Source organism: Manduca sexta, unplaced genomic scaffold (genome assembly GCF_014839805.1).
Source record: "Manduca sexta isolate Smith_Timp_Sample1 unplaced genomic scaffold, JHU_Msex_v1.0 HiC_scaffold_2644, whole genome shotgun sequence".
NCBI classification, from domain to species: domain Eukaryota; kingdom Metazoa; phylum Arthropoda; class Insecta; order Lepidoptera; family Sphingidae; genus Manduca; species Manduca sexta.
This window is the reverse complement of record NW_023593629.1, coordinates 4094-20602: the sequence shown is the minus strand read 5'-3', so window position 1 is coordinate 20602 and position 16509 is coordinate 4094. Positions and strand designations below refer to the sequence as shown.

Genomic DNA, 16509 nt, shown 5'->3' with positions numbered 1-16509 from the left:
TGATGTAAGGAAAACGTTCCCAAAACAGATCACGTATATCGCTCATTGTTAATACAAAGTAAGACAATAAAATCGTATAAATAATAATCTTTATCATCCAAATTTATAACATGCAATCGTACAATGCATTCCGATACACGATGATGATATGCAGTCAATACTTAAATAAATAGGAATTTAAGAATTTTAAAATTATCAAATATGTAAAGTTTATTAGTTAATTGCGTGGAAAGTGGACTTATTTTATCTTCACCGACGTTTCACAATCAAGGATTTCTTCCCTTTTTAGTACTTTTTTCACTTTTCCTATCTTCACACAATTATAAATGGTCCTTCCAAAATGTAATTATATTAGTAGTCATATTTTTTTAAGTTATGATTCTCTTTTAATTTGACTCATTATAATCGCTTTGTATACACCTTTACGATTGGAAATGATTTAATCGATCTATCGTGATTTCTAATAGAGTTTTCCTTACATCCTGTAATGATTTCGTTTTGCGTCCATTCATTGCATAGTTTATTAAGTGTGTTGTCAGTAAACGAAAGTTATTGCCTGTCTTATTTCATAATGGGTTTTACGCTGAGATATCAAGGCCCACTGAGTTTGCTTTGGTTTAATCTATTTATGTATACTGTGATCATTTACAAATATCGCGCGATAAGCGTACTAGTGCTTCATTATTCATGAGATTATGGTTCCATTCCCGGGGCGTGCAATTTTATTAACCGATTTCAAAAATGGAGAAGATTCTTAATTCGACTACATTCTTTAATACAACAAAAATGAGATGAGTAAACCGCTCACTTAATGGTGAGCGCCGCGACGGCCCATAAACAGGAACGTCATCCTCAACCTTAGATATCAAAACAACTACAAAAATAGATATTGGTGGTACCTAGACGGATCCTCGCATACAAGATCTCTAACACCTAATAGAGACCTATCACAGTAAACATTGAATTGGTTGGTCTAAATCTAAATTATAATTGGTTAGTGATTAATGGACCTTTGTGTTTGGGTATAAATGCGATATTACTGATAACCTTTTTCCATTTTACTGCTCCTCAAACGCACCTGCTCTTTTCATGACATATAAAAAAAACCCAACTCAATATTTGTCTAACATTTAATTATTTATTTGTGATATTGCAACACAATGCTTATAATATTCTCTTTTATCTTTTTTATCACAGGATGCTCATTACAGATAATGTTTCGTTCATGAATCATATAACCTATTTATATCTGTACGGAGGTCTCTAGACTGCAATTTGAATATGGGGATGGCATGTTTGAAATTGATTTTTAAGTCTTATGTTTTTAAAAATGGAATAGTCAGCTGAGCAAGTGACTAAATCAGCTGCTAGACTATTGAAGACTCTGAATTACATCCTACTTACTACATAGCCATGCTTAGCGCTCGTTAACCCAATGCATTGTTATTATTAACTGTTTGAAGTAATCCCCAAAAATACATTGCTTACCCTTCAAATACACGATGCTGTATCCTCAGTTCTCACTACTTCTTAACAGCAGTCAATTATATCACGTACAGATACGAATATAATTACACATTGTCATTATATTTAGAAATCATGATTGCCTAATTAAATTTATTAATTTCCCCTCTTAGGTTTTATTAATACCTTTTGATATTGATTACATTTAATCTAATCTACCTAATATTATGAATGCAAAAGTTTGTGAAAATGTTTGGAATTTTGTTAGGAGTAAATGCAGAAATGTTGAAGCGTCGATAGCCTAGTCGGGTGTGGAACGGACTGCCAAGACGAATGTCCGCAGATTCAAATCCCAAGGGCACACACCTCTGACTTTTCTAAAAAATCATGTGTGTATGTCTTTGTGAATTTATCGTCCGCTTTAACGGTGAAGGAAAACATCGGGAGAGAAAACATGCACATCTGAGAAGTTCTCTATAGGAATTTCGAAGGTGTGTGAAGTTTACCAATCCGCACTAGGCCAGCGTGGTGGACTAAGGCCTAATCCCTCTCAGTAGTAGAGGAGGCCCGTGCTCAGCAGTGGGCAAGTATATAATACAAGGCTGATATTATTATTATTTATTAAATGCAGAAACAGCTGAACGGATTTTGATGGGTCTGACACACGAACAGGCGATATTCTGAATTAACACATAGGCTACTTTTCATTCTGGTAATTTGGGTCCAAGAAATAGTACGGGATGTTTAATCAAATCCTTAAAATAGTGCTGACGTATAGATGATATTATGGTGAATGAGCTTGAATACTCTTGAGTGTTTGAACGACTTTTAAAGCAAGAAAGGCTGATCACGCAGGCGAAGCTGCGAGCATCACAATATGTTTAATAAAAATAACAAAGGGATCTGCAAAATCCCCTAATGTGATGACCCTTCCCCGTGCCATAGACTAACTCAAACTAAGTTTAGATTAGATTTTAATATTGAACAAAAAATCAATAAGAAAAAATAAATTAAAGCTATCTACCTACCTGATGGTGAATAGTATAAGCTATGTATGCTCATAGCATATATAGCGTATCGTATCTTGGTAGCGATTATCGTACACAAGGTGTAAAATGATCCACGATAGTCCCGGTAGCTGTGTCGCGTTCCGGAATCACTTACTCTGGATCAAACTTTGTATGTATATCCGGTTTCGAAAAGAAAGCCATAATTGCGTAGACTGGCGAAGGCTTATTATCTTTGGTCATTCTATCTTTTCACGATATTCTGTTTAGACTCTACTTCACTAACCATCAGGTGCAGTAACGTCACTTTGTCGAGCCATATATAACAATCCATTGCTTTGTTATTTTTATTAGAGCATGTTAAAAGGTCCTTACTACGCCTGGTAAGCGGAATAAGCTCCAGATGAGTGTCGACTAACGAGAAATGATATTCCTCATTAAGATCCTTGTTTGACTCATAATGTAGGTTTAGCTATAAATTCTTTATAATTCTTTGTAGCCTTTATAAGCCGATATCACGATCACGCGGATAGTAAGCCGGCATGATTCTTTATTATATTTGAGGATTACTTATATTATTAATTAAATTGTAAAGTGACTTTACTGATATGTTTGTCAAACGAAGCCACCGAACTTTATAAAATAAACAAAATGCTAATAGTCATAACATACAATGCATAATCGTTTTAATATTATGAAAATAATTTCGTGGCCTTTAGACGATTTATCAAAGAACACAACCTATAAAAATCTATAAAGAATATTTTTTAAAATCCAATTTAGGCCAAATGGTAAAAATAACAGTTAGTTTTTGTAAAGGACTACATACATACACGTATTGAATCTAAAAAAAATAATTAGAGAGCTACACAGATTCCTTTGAATGCACTGTCTATTCATTACTACTCCATTTGTGTTAATATTATTAGAAGAAAAGCCATGTCAAAGAAGCCGGAGTCACGAATAAACACAAATACAGATATGTAAATATTCCCGCAAAATTTTACAAGCATCAACTAGATACAAGAGGTTTTAAGCCACAACCCTAATTCGAAACAAATATTCGTGCATCACACAAAGATTTTTGGTTGATACAGTTAGAGGCACGAGTCGTGAGCACACTCGGTCTATTTGACGTTCAACGCGCCGATGTCTCGCGCCATTGGTTCCTTAGTCGATACTCGTTGTTTATTGGTTTATACTTCTGTCTAATTTGTAGATACGCGTGTTCGTCCTCACCGGTGCTCATGACTTACGCCGTCTCGTGTACAACTTAAATTCTTACAACCGCCTCTTCAGAGAGAGTTTTATTATTTTAATCCCTGATTTAAATGCTTCCCGAGTAGTCATGAATGCGAGTGTGTATACACATTATTGGAGTATAGGCGTTTTACTTATAATTCATATTCATTTAGCGAGTTATTCGGCGAAGTCTCCAAAGTCCTAGAATAATCATGAATGCGTTGACTTTAAATAATAGATAGACAAAAAGGAACGTGGGGCTGAGAGAGCTGACAACTTTTTGCAATTTTTGTTGGAAAGTAAAATGCCTTAAACCAACTATTAACAAACAACGATTTATTATAGCGGACTTTTCTTTGTTGTTACTAAATGTATTATAGATATACAATACGAAAGCCTTAGCAACAATTGTGTTGTAACATTGTTTAATCTTAATCCGATTTTGATAGGAATTAGCTTACAAGTGTCTGACTTGTTCCGATTCATTAAAACATTGGTTTCCTTACGTGTTACATACAAGTGGTACAGTAACAAAATACAATTTAAATCAAACAGTTTAACTTTATTTATAACCAGTCTTCTAACTAGTCAAATTTTATCGGTTTCTTCCTTAAAACAAAGATTTTGACCCAAAGAAACAGGCTAATAATTTTAATTAACAATAACAATAAAGCTACTTCCAAAATCAATGTAGCAGTTTTCTACGTAACCTTTCGAGCATTTCGAAAGCGTAGAGAACAGACGGAGTAACTTCCTGAGATACCTTTCAACAATCTTTAACGCTAATAGAAAACAAGAAAATATTGAATGACATACCGTAACAATAAATCTATAGGATATGTTCTGAGGGATGTCATACCAATACATTACCTTAGCGTTAGATTGTAGAAAGATATCTCTACTACGGCGCCAGGACAGCCAATAAGGTTAAAAATAAGTAATCATATACAATTTTATAACGTCTAAATATTTTTCATTGCCCTTTAAATCGCTTATGTAACAAAGGTCGTCGAAATATCTCTGGGTTGGTGACAGCTAACAACTTAAAATATCATTATAGCTTAATCTTTTATTGTGAGTAATATCCTAAGATAAAGCTTATAGGTATATTACGATTATTTTATTAATTCTATAATGCGTTATTACTGTCACAATCTATGCTAATATTAAAAAGTATTTTTTTTTTGTAGTTTATTGAACACATTGTCATATATGAAATAGCCTAAAAAACCCATAAAATCTGCAAATCAGCTTATGGAAATAAATAAAAAGTATTTTATATTGGTATTTTGCTATTTCACAATAGTTTAAGTAAACGTCGCATTAGCGCAAAATTTTGGAAGACAATCCCAATATCATTTTAGAACTCTTTGAATTAATGTGAAGCTACTATCAAGATTCTGAGTTTTTCGGCTTTATTTATTTTCGGTACTACTTCACATAAGTAGGTACTATATTATGTCTTGGTTCTCGATATGCTTAACTTAAAACCCTAATGTCTGCTTTGGGATTTTATAAATATTTATTTTTCTTACAGAAATTTCAAGAGATGATGAACGGTGTTGATAAAATGGCCAGTAAAGACAAATTCAGTACAATGTCGTTGGACGACGCCATGATGTTGGCTGGTGAGTTTATTGTTTTCTTTTTTATAGAGCTGTTAAGTTTATGGAAGAAAGTTTTACTGCCGATCTATTTATTATCTATGTTGGATAATTATAAATGAGAGGTAAATGCGTTCATCAGCAATAAAAAATATTGATAATAGATAAATATAAATTATGTAAAATATTTATCGATAAGTCACTACACCGTAGAACTTAAAACTTAAAAATAAAACCTTTTTAGAACACGTTTTAAAAAAGAAATATCTTACTTTGAATTGCGAACACCTTTTTTATTATTATGCACGAAGTAACTGATAATTTGTATCCCTATAGTTTAGCAATGCTAATCACGTGGTACGTATAAGCATTCTCTTTGACAAGTAGGGTACTCAATCAATAGCAATTAGCAACCCGATGACCCACATACAAACTCATTTGCGATCCAATTGGAGATGGCAATGGACATGCGTACGTCAAAATTACTATGAATCTATTTAATATACAGCTGTCTGTTATCCCGATGACCTAATTGAAGTTAGAGAGACGTCGCTTTTCTTTACAGAGGGTGCCAGTCGAAGTTCTCTGTAGAGTATTCTAATCCTTTTAAGCAAAAGGTAGTCCTTTTAAGCAGGGCCTTGTTAATCCAATGTCTCTGAGCACGCAACAGATCACAGAATGACAAATAACTTAAACCACATCTATAATTAGAAACGCTTATTTATTTAGAAATCGAGTGAATACAAGATCATAAGTATCTCTTAGTTTAAACATTTGATGACGTAGAATATCGTCACGAAATACTTAAAGTTGTCAGAAATGGCGGTCGTCTATACTTTTCTCTTGATATACTTACTTTACTTCTCTTATAAATCGGACAATAATGAACTGAGCAATGGCTCATAAGCCCCGTAAGAACGCTATCATAAGACAATCATCATGATTTTCATTTTAGAATATATCTTAAAGCTATAAATAATATAAATGTTTTTCCTTACGCCTGATAGCGCACACTCCACCCACGACCTACGCCAATTTCATAATATACTATCAAGTGAAAAATATATTTAAATATGTGATTTGCGATTAGGGTTATAAAACCGCAATAACAGTGGAAAAAAACAAAATTTAATCTTTGTTTTTCGCTTATTGCCGTCAGGTGAGGTTGAAGTGATATAAAACCATAAATTAGACTTAATTTTGAATTGGTCAATAGAAAACAAATAAATGTATTTCTTTCAATATCGCATGGCTTGTTATTGCATTTAAATCGGCATACTCTAAGTCCTCGAATAGGAAAAGCCTACTACAGTTACCATGTTTAAAAGGTTACATAATTATATATTACTATCACAAATAAATCTTACAAACATGGTGGAGATATTTAATGCAAACTACTTTTTCCTTATTTTTGAGAGCTTCTTAAATAAAGATAAGTAAGTACCTTTTCTGATAAATATTATTTCCTTATAATACTCAATTATTGTGTATGAACGCACTAATCTCTAGAATTGCTTCTGAAAATTCTTTATCTAATATAAAATGATTATATTAACTGACAATTATTGGAAACTAAATTTTACACAGACAATGGCGCAATTATAAATTAATGACAGTATATGTATGTACAACCGAAATTACAAGAATTATTTTTATCAATGTTTTTTCTCTCTAATTCACAAATAATTAGGCGTAGAAAGTACCAAACAGCATTAATACGAGTACTAATCACATTTATTAGCAAGTTGGTAAACTATTTTCAAGGTATAAAATACGTAAACATTAGATTAGAACATCGTAATGTATCATAATGTGCATTAATTACGAATAACATGGAGATAATATATCAAAGCAAATAACTGATGCAGGTGACGTAACTTTTCAATAAACAGCTGTAATTAATAAGGACGCGATTTCTTCAACATAAACTAATAAAGCGTATTTTGCGTAGATATTTCCAATAAAGGTATATATCAATGGCGAAGGGTGACATTTTGCAAAAGGTAACTCTAAAAAATAAAAAATTTCCATGGTTAACACATAACGGCCAATTTAACTGAAACCCAAAACTAAGACAAACGTAAATAAACCTAAAAGGAAAGCCGGTAGGAATCGGTTTAATGTAAGTATACCACTGGTATACTTACATTAAGCAACTATATTTCCGTAATACCGAGACTGGCTGACAATACCAGTAACCTAGAATTATAATGCAAATCTTTAAGCATAAAATACAGCTCTAACCTAAAAAAATGGCGCCGAATATTTTTTCGCTTAATAAGCCCGTGTAACTACTAAAGCCGGCCTCAGATGAACGGCTTACTCAACTCGATTATCTCTTTATTCAGTTGTAAAAAGGCTTATAAATTTTACTAACGTTATAAGCTGTCATAGGGCGAGCTATGTATCAAACAGCGGAACCTCGCCCCCTTTTGTCAGCCCAATTGATGACCATTACTTAATATATTTATAATTGTTTTTGAAATTATATACCAAATTTTATAAACTCATATATAAAAAACTGTGTAATAAATGCTTAGAAAGGAGGTAGATAGTATCATAACTATATAGCGTTCGGCTGTGCGTTTATGCATCCAATGGGACAAAGAGCTTTATGTAAATATTGATTATGATCTTACATAGGTCAAGTGTTATAATACACGTGGCTCTAACATGTCTATCTTATATTTGTTTTTGTTTAAGCTTATTTGATAGTCGATACAAAAAGAAACACATATCACGGCTTTATCCTCGACGGGGTAGGTAGAGGTTCAGAAGTTACAATGGCTAATTTATTGGTCACAAAAATGCATATCAGCCCATCTTAAAGAAGTTTCAGCGGATTAGGCGCGTCATAGGCCCACTAAGTCTATATTCGCAAATATTAAGTCTGCTGGAAAACCTAATAAAAAAAATAAATAAACAAAGCTGAAATAAGCCAAAGAAAAATGTGAAATGGACGACACTATGCGTTCGTGCGCACAGTACGCCCTAGTATTATTGTTTGTGAACTTGGGTGCTAATGTCGTTTACGAAAAACCATCGCTTTTCCCATTTAGCAACGTGATTCGACGTTTACTTAGCATAATCAAATGTTGTCTCAAGGATCGGCTGTATATCTCCCACGTTGTTTTTGCGCGGTTTGGGAAACCCCATCGCAATTGATAAGAACCGTCACCTGTTTGTTTGCTTTGGTTTTATGGATTTATTACTTCTTTAGGAATGACGCGTGATATCTTAGGATAGTATTTTGTGTTTTTCGGCTTTCCCAGGCCTTTAACAGCTCGTTTTACTTCCGAGATTGATCTTTAGGGTCTAATATCATCTCTCTGGACGCCACTCCATTTACCATCAAGTCCTGTGGGGTCACTTTTACCTGGTCGTCTAATAAAAAAATATAAAAATAGTATGTAGCAACTATGGCCACTTTTGGAAACAACTTCTATCAGGTATATTGGGGAGTTGTGACCAGAAGGATCATTATAACCTTCTGCGCGTCGCGGTATTATCTTTAAAGAAAATATTACAAACCGAACCACCTGTACGGCTCTATGGTTTAGAATCCGACTGTAAAACATGATGCTAGATGATCGATCTGCCAACCGAATAGTTTTTGTTATCTATAAATATTTTTTCAAGTCTTGATGTAATGGAGCCTAAACTCTAAGACTAGATTGTTTTCGTATTAAATCGGGTAAAATCTACACGTCACTATATCTTTGTTTCCAGGGTTCGGCACTTACAACATCCTGCACATGCTGATGAGTGGCGTGATCCTCATGGGCATGATCATGCAGAGTCTGGCCCTCGGCTACATCCCTGCCGGCTGCGCAGTGTGACCTCAGCCTCACACTGCAGCAGCGAGGGTGGTTAGCAGCCATACCTTTCCTAGGTAAGAAGAATAAGTTGATATTTGCGATATATTTTTTGATATCAATACAAAAAATATATTGTTACGTCATTTTTAATAAAATACCATCAATATATATGTACTACGTACTAGATTTGGCGTTCCGTACATTTACTATGTACAATTGAAATGAACTGCAATCGATTCAAACTGACTTTAGTATGGTCAATATTAACAGCTTGTAGTTGTGTACGGAGTGGCGCTCATGGTATAAGAGCTCGAGTCTAAGTGTAAACCTGGATTTGAATAAAATATAATATTAGTCAAATAAGTAAAATTGTTTGTAGTTCAAGTGAATGAATAGGTTACAGTGATGTTTTGGGTGCCATTTTAGTCCAGATTTTTAACAAATAATCTATATGGATATTCGTGTCTATAGAATATACGTCAATGTAAAATACGCATTAAATTTGTATTTAAGTCGAGGACATTAGTGATTAATCTGTTTACGTTTTTACATGTAAAATTTATCAATAACAATCATCGAACTATTTTTCGTTTAGTGCCTTCTATTGTGTGGCCAATAACGCAGTACAATACTACGTGACTGCGTCGGTGGCATAGTTGTGATTGCCCTGAGGTTCCAGTCCCGGTCGGACCTAAATAATATTAACTGGGTTTTTCATCTTAAAAATGATACAGTCGCAGATCGGTGTCAGGAAGTTGGCGGTGTGATACCTCCGAGCCTCGGAAATCACATAAACCCGTTGGTCTCCTCCGGTCATCTCGGATTGTTGTCTCACCGGACTATGAGGAACAGAGAGTGGACTTGTATTGCGCACACTCTTGGGCACTACAATATCTCCTGCGTGACCTGGCTGAAATTTGTTTAGGACGGATATCTACGTAATGGTTTCGCCAAATAGCGGTTAAGGCGACGGGACACTGGGCAATTGTCAGATATATCAAAAAAAATCATGTAAAGCACGCGTCGCGTCGCGATCCCGACCCGCCCGCTGTTTGGCGACCATAATACTTTGTGATTCAAAGTTCAGGCGATGTTTTACCAAGTTTACTTCTTTAATTAATTGTGGTATTACGCGGATTGATATTTTCCTCATTAACTGGAATAAAACAATACCTTAAACATCCATTACTAAATCTCAAGGTACTAATTTATATTGTATGTTTTCCAGCTATAATTCTGACGTCATATTTCTGGGGCTGGCTGGCTGACACGCAGGGTCGCAGGCCGGTGATGTTGTTCTCCATGATCATATCAGCTGTGTTCTCTGTATTCGCCAGCTTCTCGCCTGACATCATTTCCTTTGGTGTCTTGCAGTTTATTTCGGCTATATTGTAAGTATAGTTTTTATAAAAAAAGTTGTTTCTGCAAACGATCCAATAGAATCTGAAGTTGATAGAACAATCAGCCACAAATTCAGAATAATCATGATGTAATGCACCAGTAGATTGCCGTTAAATGAAAACAAATGCTATAAGGGATCAATTAAAAAATGTTTTTTTAATTTAAATAAATTCTTATCCCTTCTTGTAATATTAGTTTATGATAGCGGACGTCTGCACAAATTGCTTTATGTTTTATATCAGGCGAAACAATGTCATGTCTTTTTATTTATATATTGTTAGCGATAAAGCAATGAATTATAAAGAATGAGAATAAAAAGACATATTAGGCTTGAAAAATAATGTGGACAGCCATTCTGTGTACCATATTATTCAAAAAATTATACCATTATAATTTTTTATTGAATTAACTAAGATTCAGTATACTTTGTCGAATTTAGTGTACTTTTCCTATGCCACTATATGTTTTATCACATCTTTTCAGCATGGCTGGCTCATCGGCCGTGGTGTACACATATCTGGGAGAGTTCAACAATCTCCGACACAGGGACAAGATGGTCGCCTTCGGGTCTTCCTTTGTGGGCATCGGGACTGTCATATTGCCTTGTAAGTATTTAGGAAAAAATATTTTACACCTAATTAAAGCCTAAAGAGGACTACCTCGTTAGGCTACAGCTACTAAGCTGTCTCTCGTATCGTAGAGTCGAATTGTAAAAAATAAAATTGTATGGCTAGAAGCAATATGCAGATTTGTATGTGTTCAGTTTAGAGGAAAATATACCCAGTAAAATTATTGGTTATTGTGAGTCTTAATATCTCGTGTCGCACGAGAACCAACGTAGCCTTACGATGTTACTACCGTTTATATGCTATCGTTGCGTTTACAATCAAGCGAGGCACTGGCTTGTAATTCCACTATAGTAATACTAAAATTTTCTTCAATCCTTCCAGGTGTATCTTGGTTGATCCTCCCTCAAGAGTTCGCGTTTCCCATAAGTTTCCTGGACATCTACTACCGTCCCTGGAGGCTGCTCATCGTGGCCTGCGCTATTCCCTTCGCACTGGCCTCTGTGCTCCTTCTCTTTGCTCCGGAGAGTCCCAAGTTCTTGTTCGCGACGGGACAGCATGCTGATGCTTTGGAAGTGGTGAAGAAGATTTATGCCGTTAATAACAGAGCGCCTGCGGAAGAATTTCCAGTGAGTAGACTATTATATCTGATCTTTCTACACAAAAACTACATATTTTTTTCACATACAATAAAAAAAAAACTTAATCACGAGATTAATGCAATTAATTCTTTTCCTTCCAGGTGAAATCTCTTTCAACCGCTAACTTCTTGTACAAAGCGAGCGACAGTAAGGGAATAGCGGCTATATGGAACTCCATGAAGGAGCAGACCATTCCGCTGTTCAAAATGCCACTAGTACCTTGGACTCTGCTTACTTGCTTTGTGCAGTTCGGAATTTTCGCTACGTACGTTTCTTTTTTAGTCTTACCACTAAAAGTAAAACAATCCAGATAGATTTCTAAGTATAGGGCATCGTAAAGAAGAGTTTAACTTGAGTAACAATAATCATTTCTAAAAACCACTACACCATTTAACTCGTAAATTATAAAGAAACACTTATTCAAACAAAAACAATCATTGTCATTCAAAAACACAGTATTTATAATTTTAGAAATATTTTTGAAAACTATTATTGTTATGTAATAGATGGTAATACATAATTTTTTCTTCGGCCAACGTGCGGACTTCTCGATCCTGTGTGGTCTTATACATACATACTAATATATAATTAAATAAACTCACCCCAAATTCCTTTTCTTTATGCATGTGCTCCCGGGAGCCCTTTTGTTCCGATTTATAAATTATAATTCTCTTTGCCGACTCCGATAGTAGTTTTTTCTTCAATAGTCATGTCATTGTTCTTTTTTTTTAATAATATTTGACAGTTTCTTTTACCCCCACCGAAAAGATTTTATATTCGAATACATACTATATATATATATATATTTATGTGTGTTGTGTTGTGTGTAAATTAATTTGGCCGAATCTGTCCGCGCTTCCAAATAATGAACTAATAAAAATTAAACATCCCGCCGCCCGAGAGGCCGTGAAAAGCCTTTATCAAATAACACAACAAGCCCCTTTCATTGAAAGTTATACTAAAATTCTAAAACATAAGCACGCAATATAAATATAATAAGTAATTAACCATTAAAGCATCGGAATGGTAAGAAAAAACTTTATCACTGGAAACTAATCCAGCGGGCAACTTCTGCATTTTTTACTTACAGGCCTCAGTAAATTCCTGAGGCAGTCTTTAACCTGACAATTCGAATAACCCCATCAATCCCAGGTAAAAGTTCTAAAACTCTCCCTCTCTTCCATTTAAGGACAGGGACATTCTCCTCTTTATTAAAACGAGGTCCCCTACTTTAGGTGGATCAACCGGCGTTGTCCATTTGTTACGATTCTGAGACAGTGTAGGTAACGGTCACCCATTGTTTCCAGAAACGTTGACCTATAGCCTGAACTAATCTAAAACGTCCCAACCGCGTATTAACTACGTGTTCGAAATTATACTCAGGCACAGAAAGCAATGACTTGCCGACCAAGAAATGTGCTGGGGTCAACACTTCGAGATCCGTAGGATCATTTGATAGAGGACATAGTGGGCGAGAGTTGAGTACTGCTTCAACTCTTGTGAACACTGTCGACAATTCCTCATAAGTCAAAACCTGCTCCCCGATCATCCGCTTTAATAAGGTTTTGCAGATTTGACAGCCGCTTCAAACAATCCCCGAAGTGAGGTCCCGAAGGCACATTGAATAACCAAGTAATATTACTCTTGGCTGCAAAATTCTTAAGACTATTCTCAACTTCCCTATTCCGAAGATACTTGTCAACCTCGTTGAGGTGTTTGTTTGTTCCTACATAATTAGTACCATTATCAGAACGTATCACACTCGGGAGTCCGCGCCGAGATGTGAAACGCGTCAACGCAGCTCCGAACGCTTCTGTTGTCAAGTCTCCAACAACCTCCAAATGCACCGCTTTGGTTGCAGAGCAGACAAAACACACAAATATGCCTTCAAAATTTTTGCATTTCTAAGACGTGAGGCTCTAATTGAAAAAGGTCCTGCAAAATCCGTTTGCACTGTATGAAATATACCAGTTGCGTTTACCCTGTCACTTGGTAATGCAGACATAACTGGCTCAACCGGCCTAGCCTTAGACCTGAAACACGATATACACTTAAAATTCGACTTCGAATGGCTTGCCGAGCCGACAGAATCCAGAAATCCTTTTGCAAAATAGCCTGCAGTGCTGTTGCACCCACATGACAATAAACTCGATGTGCATGGTCAATAATTAAATTTGTCAAAGAATGATTTTTGGGTAAAACTAATGGGTGTTTTGATTGGAATGGAAGGCTCGAATGATCTAAACGACCTCCAACACGCAACAAATCCGCATTATCCAGAAACGGACACAAACGTCTCAACCGAGTCGAACACGGCTTGTGTCGATTCAAACAATCTATGTCCGCAGCAAATTCCGTTTGCTGCACTAATTTAACGAGCCGATCCAAGACCGATTTCCGCTCCTTAACAGTCAGAACACCTGTACGTTTATTAGAAGGGTTCCTTATATTGTGTACAAACCTAAAACAGTACGCAACGACTGTTTGTAGTATAACTAAAGAACTATATCTGATAAACAGTGGATTAATAAACTTCGTTGTACCCATATGGACATTTACCAAGGGTTTCCGCAAACCCGGAACATCTTTAGTTTGCCTTGCCTGATCTGCAGGCCAGGTTGTTTCAAGTTCTTTAAGCCATTGAGGTGACCACCACATAGGGGAGGCGAGCAATTCCGAAGCCCGACAACCCCGGCTTGCAACGTCCGCAGGGTTCATCTCCGATGGCACATGCCTCCATTTTATATCCAGTCCGCAATTTACTATCTGGGATACTCGATTTCCTTCAAATGTTTGTAAAGTATGAGGAGACATCCTCAGCCAAGAGAGAACTATAGTACTATCTGACCAACAAAATATTTCTGTAATTTGAGCAAGATCCTTAATTGAATCAAATATGTATTTTACAAGTCGTACCAAAAGAGCAGCGCCCAACAATTCTAACTTCGGAATAGTAATTTTCATTTTTGATGGTGCAACACGCGATTTGCCCATCATAATAGAAACCTTTACAACACCATGTTCGTCCACTACCCTTAAATATACAACTGCGCTATAACCGCTTTCAGATGCATCCGAAAAACCATGTAAGGCACATACTTTATTTCCACCTAACACAAAACGATCTATATAAATATTCTCGATTTGAGGTAAATCCTTTATAATGCATCTCCATTCCGCTATCACATCTGTTGGTGGAGTTTCATCCCAGGTTAAATTCAATCTCCAGAGGCGTTGCATAAGAACCTTGCCCTGGAATATCACTGGCGCTATCCAACCTAGCGGATCAAAAGTCCTAGCCAAGGTTGATAGAATTATACGTTTACTACATTTTCCAGAATCTGTAACTTTACAATGATATGAAAAACTATCTCGGTTTGGATCCCATTCTACCCCTAATATTTTGTAAAAACCCGATCCACCCTCTTTATCAAAAGTACGTGGTTTCTCTAAATCTTCAATTGAAATATCATCTAATAGACGCTTATTGTTAGACACCCATTTACTCAGCTCAAAACCACCAGAATGAAGCAAATTAGTTAGGTCCGCTTTTAATTGTTTTGCTTCCGCTTCAGTATCTGCGCCTCCCAAAATGTCATCCATGTAAACAGAAAATCTTAAAAGATTAGCTGCCGCCGGATACTTTACTTCACCATCATCCGCCAATTGTCGCAAGGTTCTTATCGCGAGATATGGACTAGACTTCATGCCATACGTGACAGTTTGCAAAGCGTATAATAGCAAAGGTTGATCCGGAGATTCTCTCCAAAATATCAATTGATACTTCCAGTCATCCCTATGAATAAGAATTTGTCGAAACATCATCTTGATGTCCGTGGTGAAGACATATTCAAACATCCTAAACCGACAAATAATCTCCATTATATCTCGCTGTAGTTTTGGACCAGCATGTATCTATCATTTAATGATACCCCTGTCGTAGTCTTACAGCTGGCATCAAATACCACACGAATTTTATCCGAGTTTGTTTTAAAAATACCGTGGTGAGGTATGACGTACCCTTTACCTTCTGCATAGTCCTCTGGTTGCCGATCACAGACAGACATATGCCCTAATTTTTCATAATCTCGCATAAATGCAATATACTTTTCCCGCAATGCCTCATTCGGAGATTAACTGCTCTTTCCATACGCCATGAACCGTTTCTTGGCTATCGAAATTGAATCCCCAATTCAGGTTTATCGTTCTAAAAAGGGTAACCGCACTATATATCTCCCCGTTTGATCCCGTTGATGCGTTTCACAAAACCTATTTTCGCAATCCGCATCTTCAGGATTAACTAAACCGAATCCGGTATATCTTCCACTTCCCAGAATTTTTCCAAAATCTGGTTTGTGGTAACATATGCCGCGAAAATGTCTGGAGACCGCTCATCACATTGAGAAACCTTATGGGTTACTGGACCCATCAATACGTAACCAAACACCGTATTCATTGCGCGTGGCAAATAATCATTAACTTTCACACAATCACCAATCATGATTTCACCCATAAGATCGGCACCTATTAAAATATCAAACCGGTCGACCCTCAACAAAAGAATTGGTCATCCGCTAAATAGATACCTCTATACCATTCCGCAAAATTTTGAGACAGAGTTTGAGTCGGCAGGTTATGAGTGATAGTGCCTAATACTATTGCCCTTGTTACCAATCTAGGATGTTCCGAATATTTAGAACACATAACCAAATTTACGCCTCCTCTACAATCACTCTACAAGTTCTCCCCCAAACCCGTTACCGAAA

General features: G+C 36.0%; 1 protein-coding gene across 1 annotated transcript; it reads left to right on the top strand.

The window, feature by feature from the left end:
• Positions 1 to 5248: 5248 nt before the first annotated feature.
• On the top strand, positions 5249 to 12072 carry LOC119192339 (synaptic vesicle glycoprotein 2C-like). The gene is given in 7 exon segments (XM_037446162.1): positions 5249 to 5341; positions 9047 to 9135; positions 9137 to 9209; positions 10364 to 10526; positions 11020 to 11141; positions 11487 to 11731; positions 11845 to 12072. Coding segments are annotated over 7 exon segments (984 nt in total). The 5' UTR covers positions 5249 to 5262; the 3' UTR covers positions 12058 to 12072.
• The last annotated feature ends 4437 nt before the right edge of the window (positions 12073 to 16509 follow it).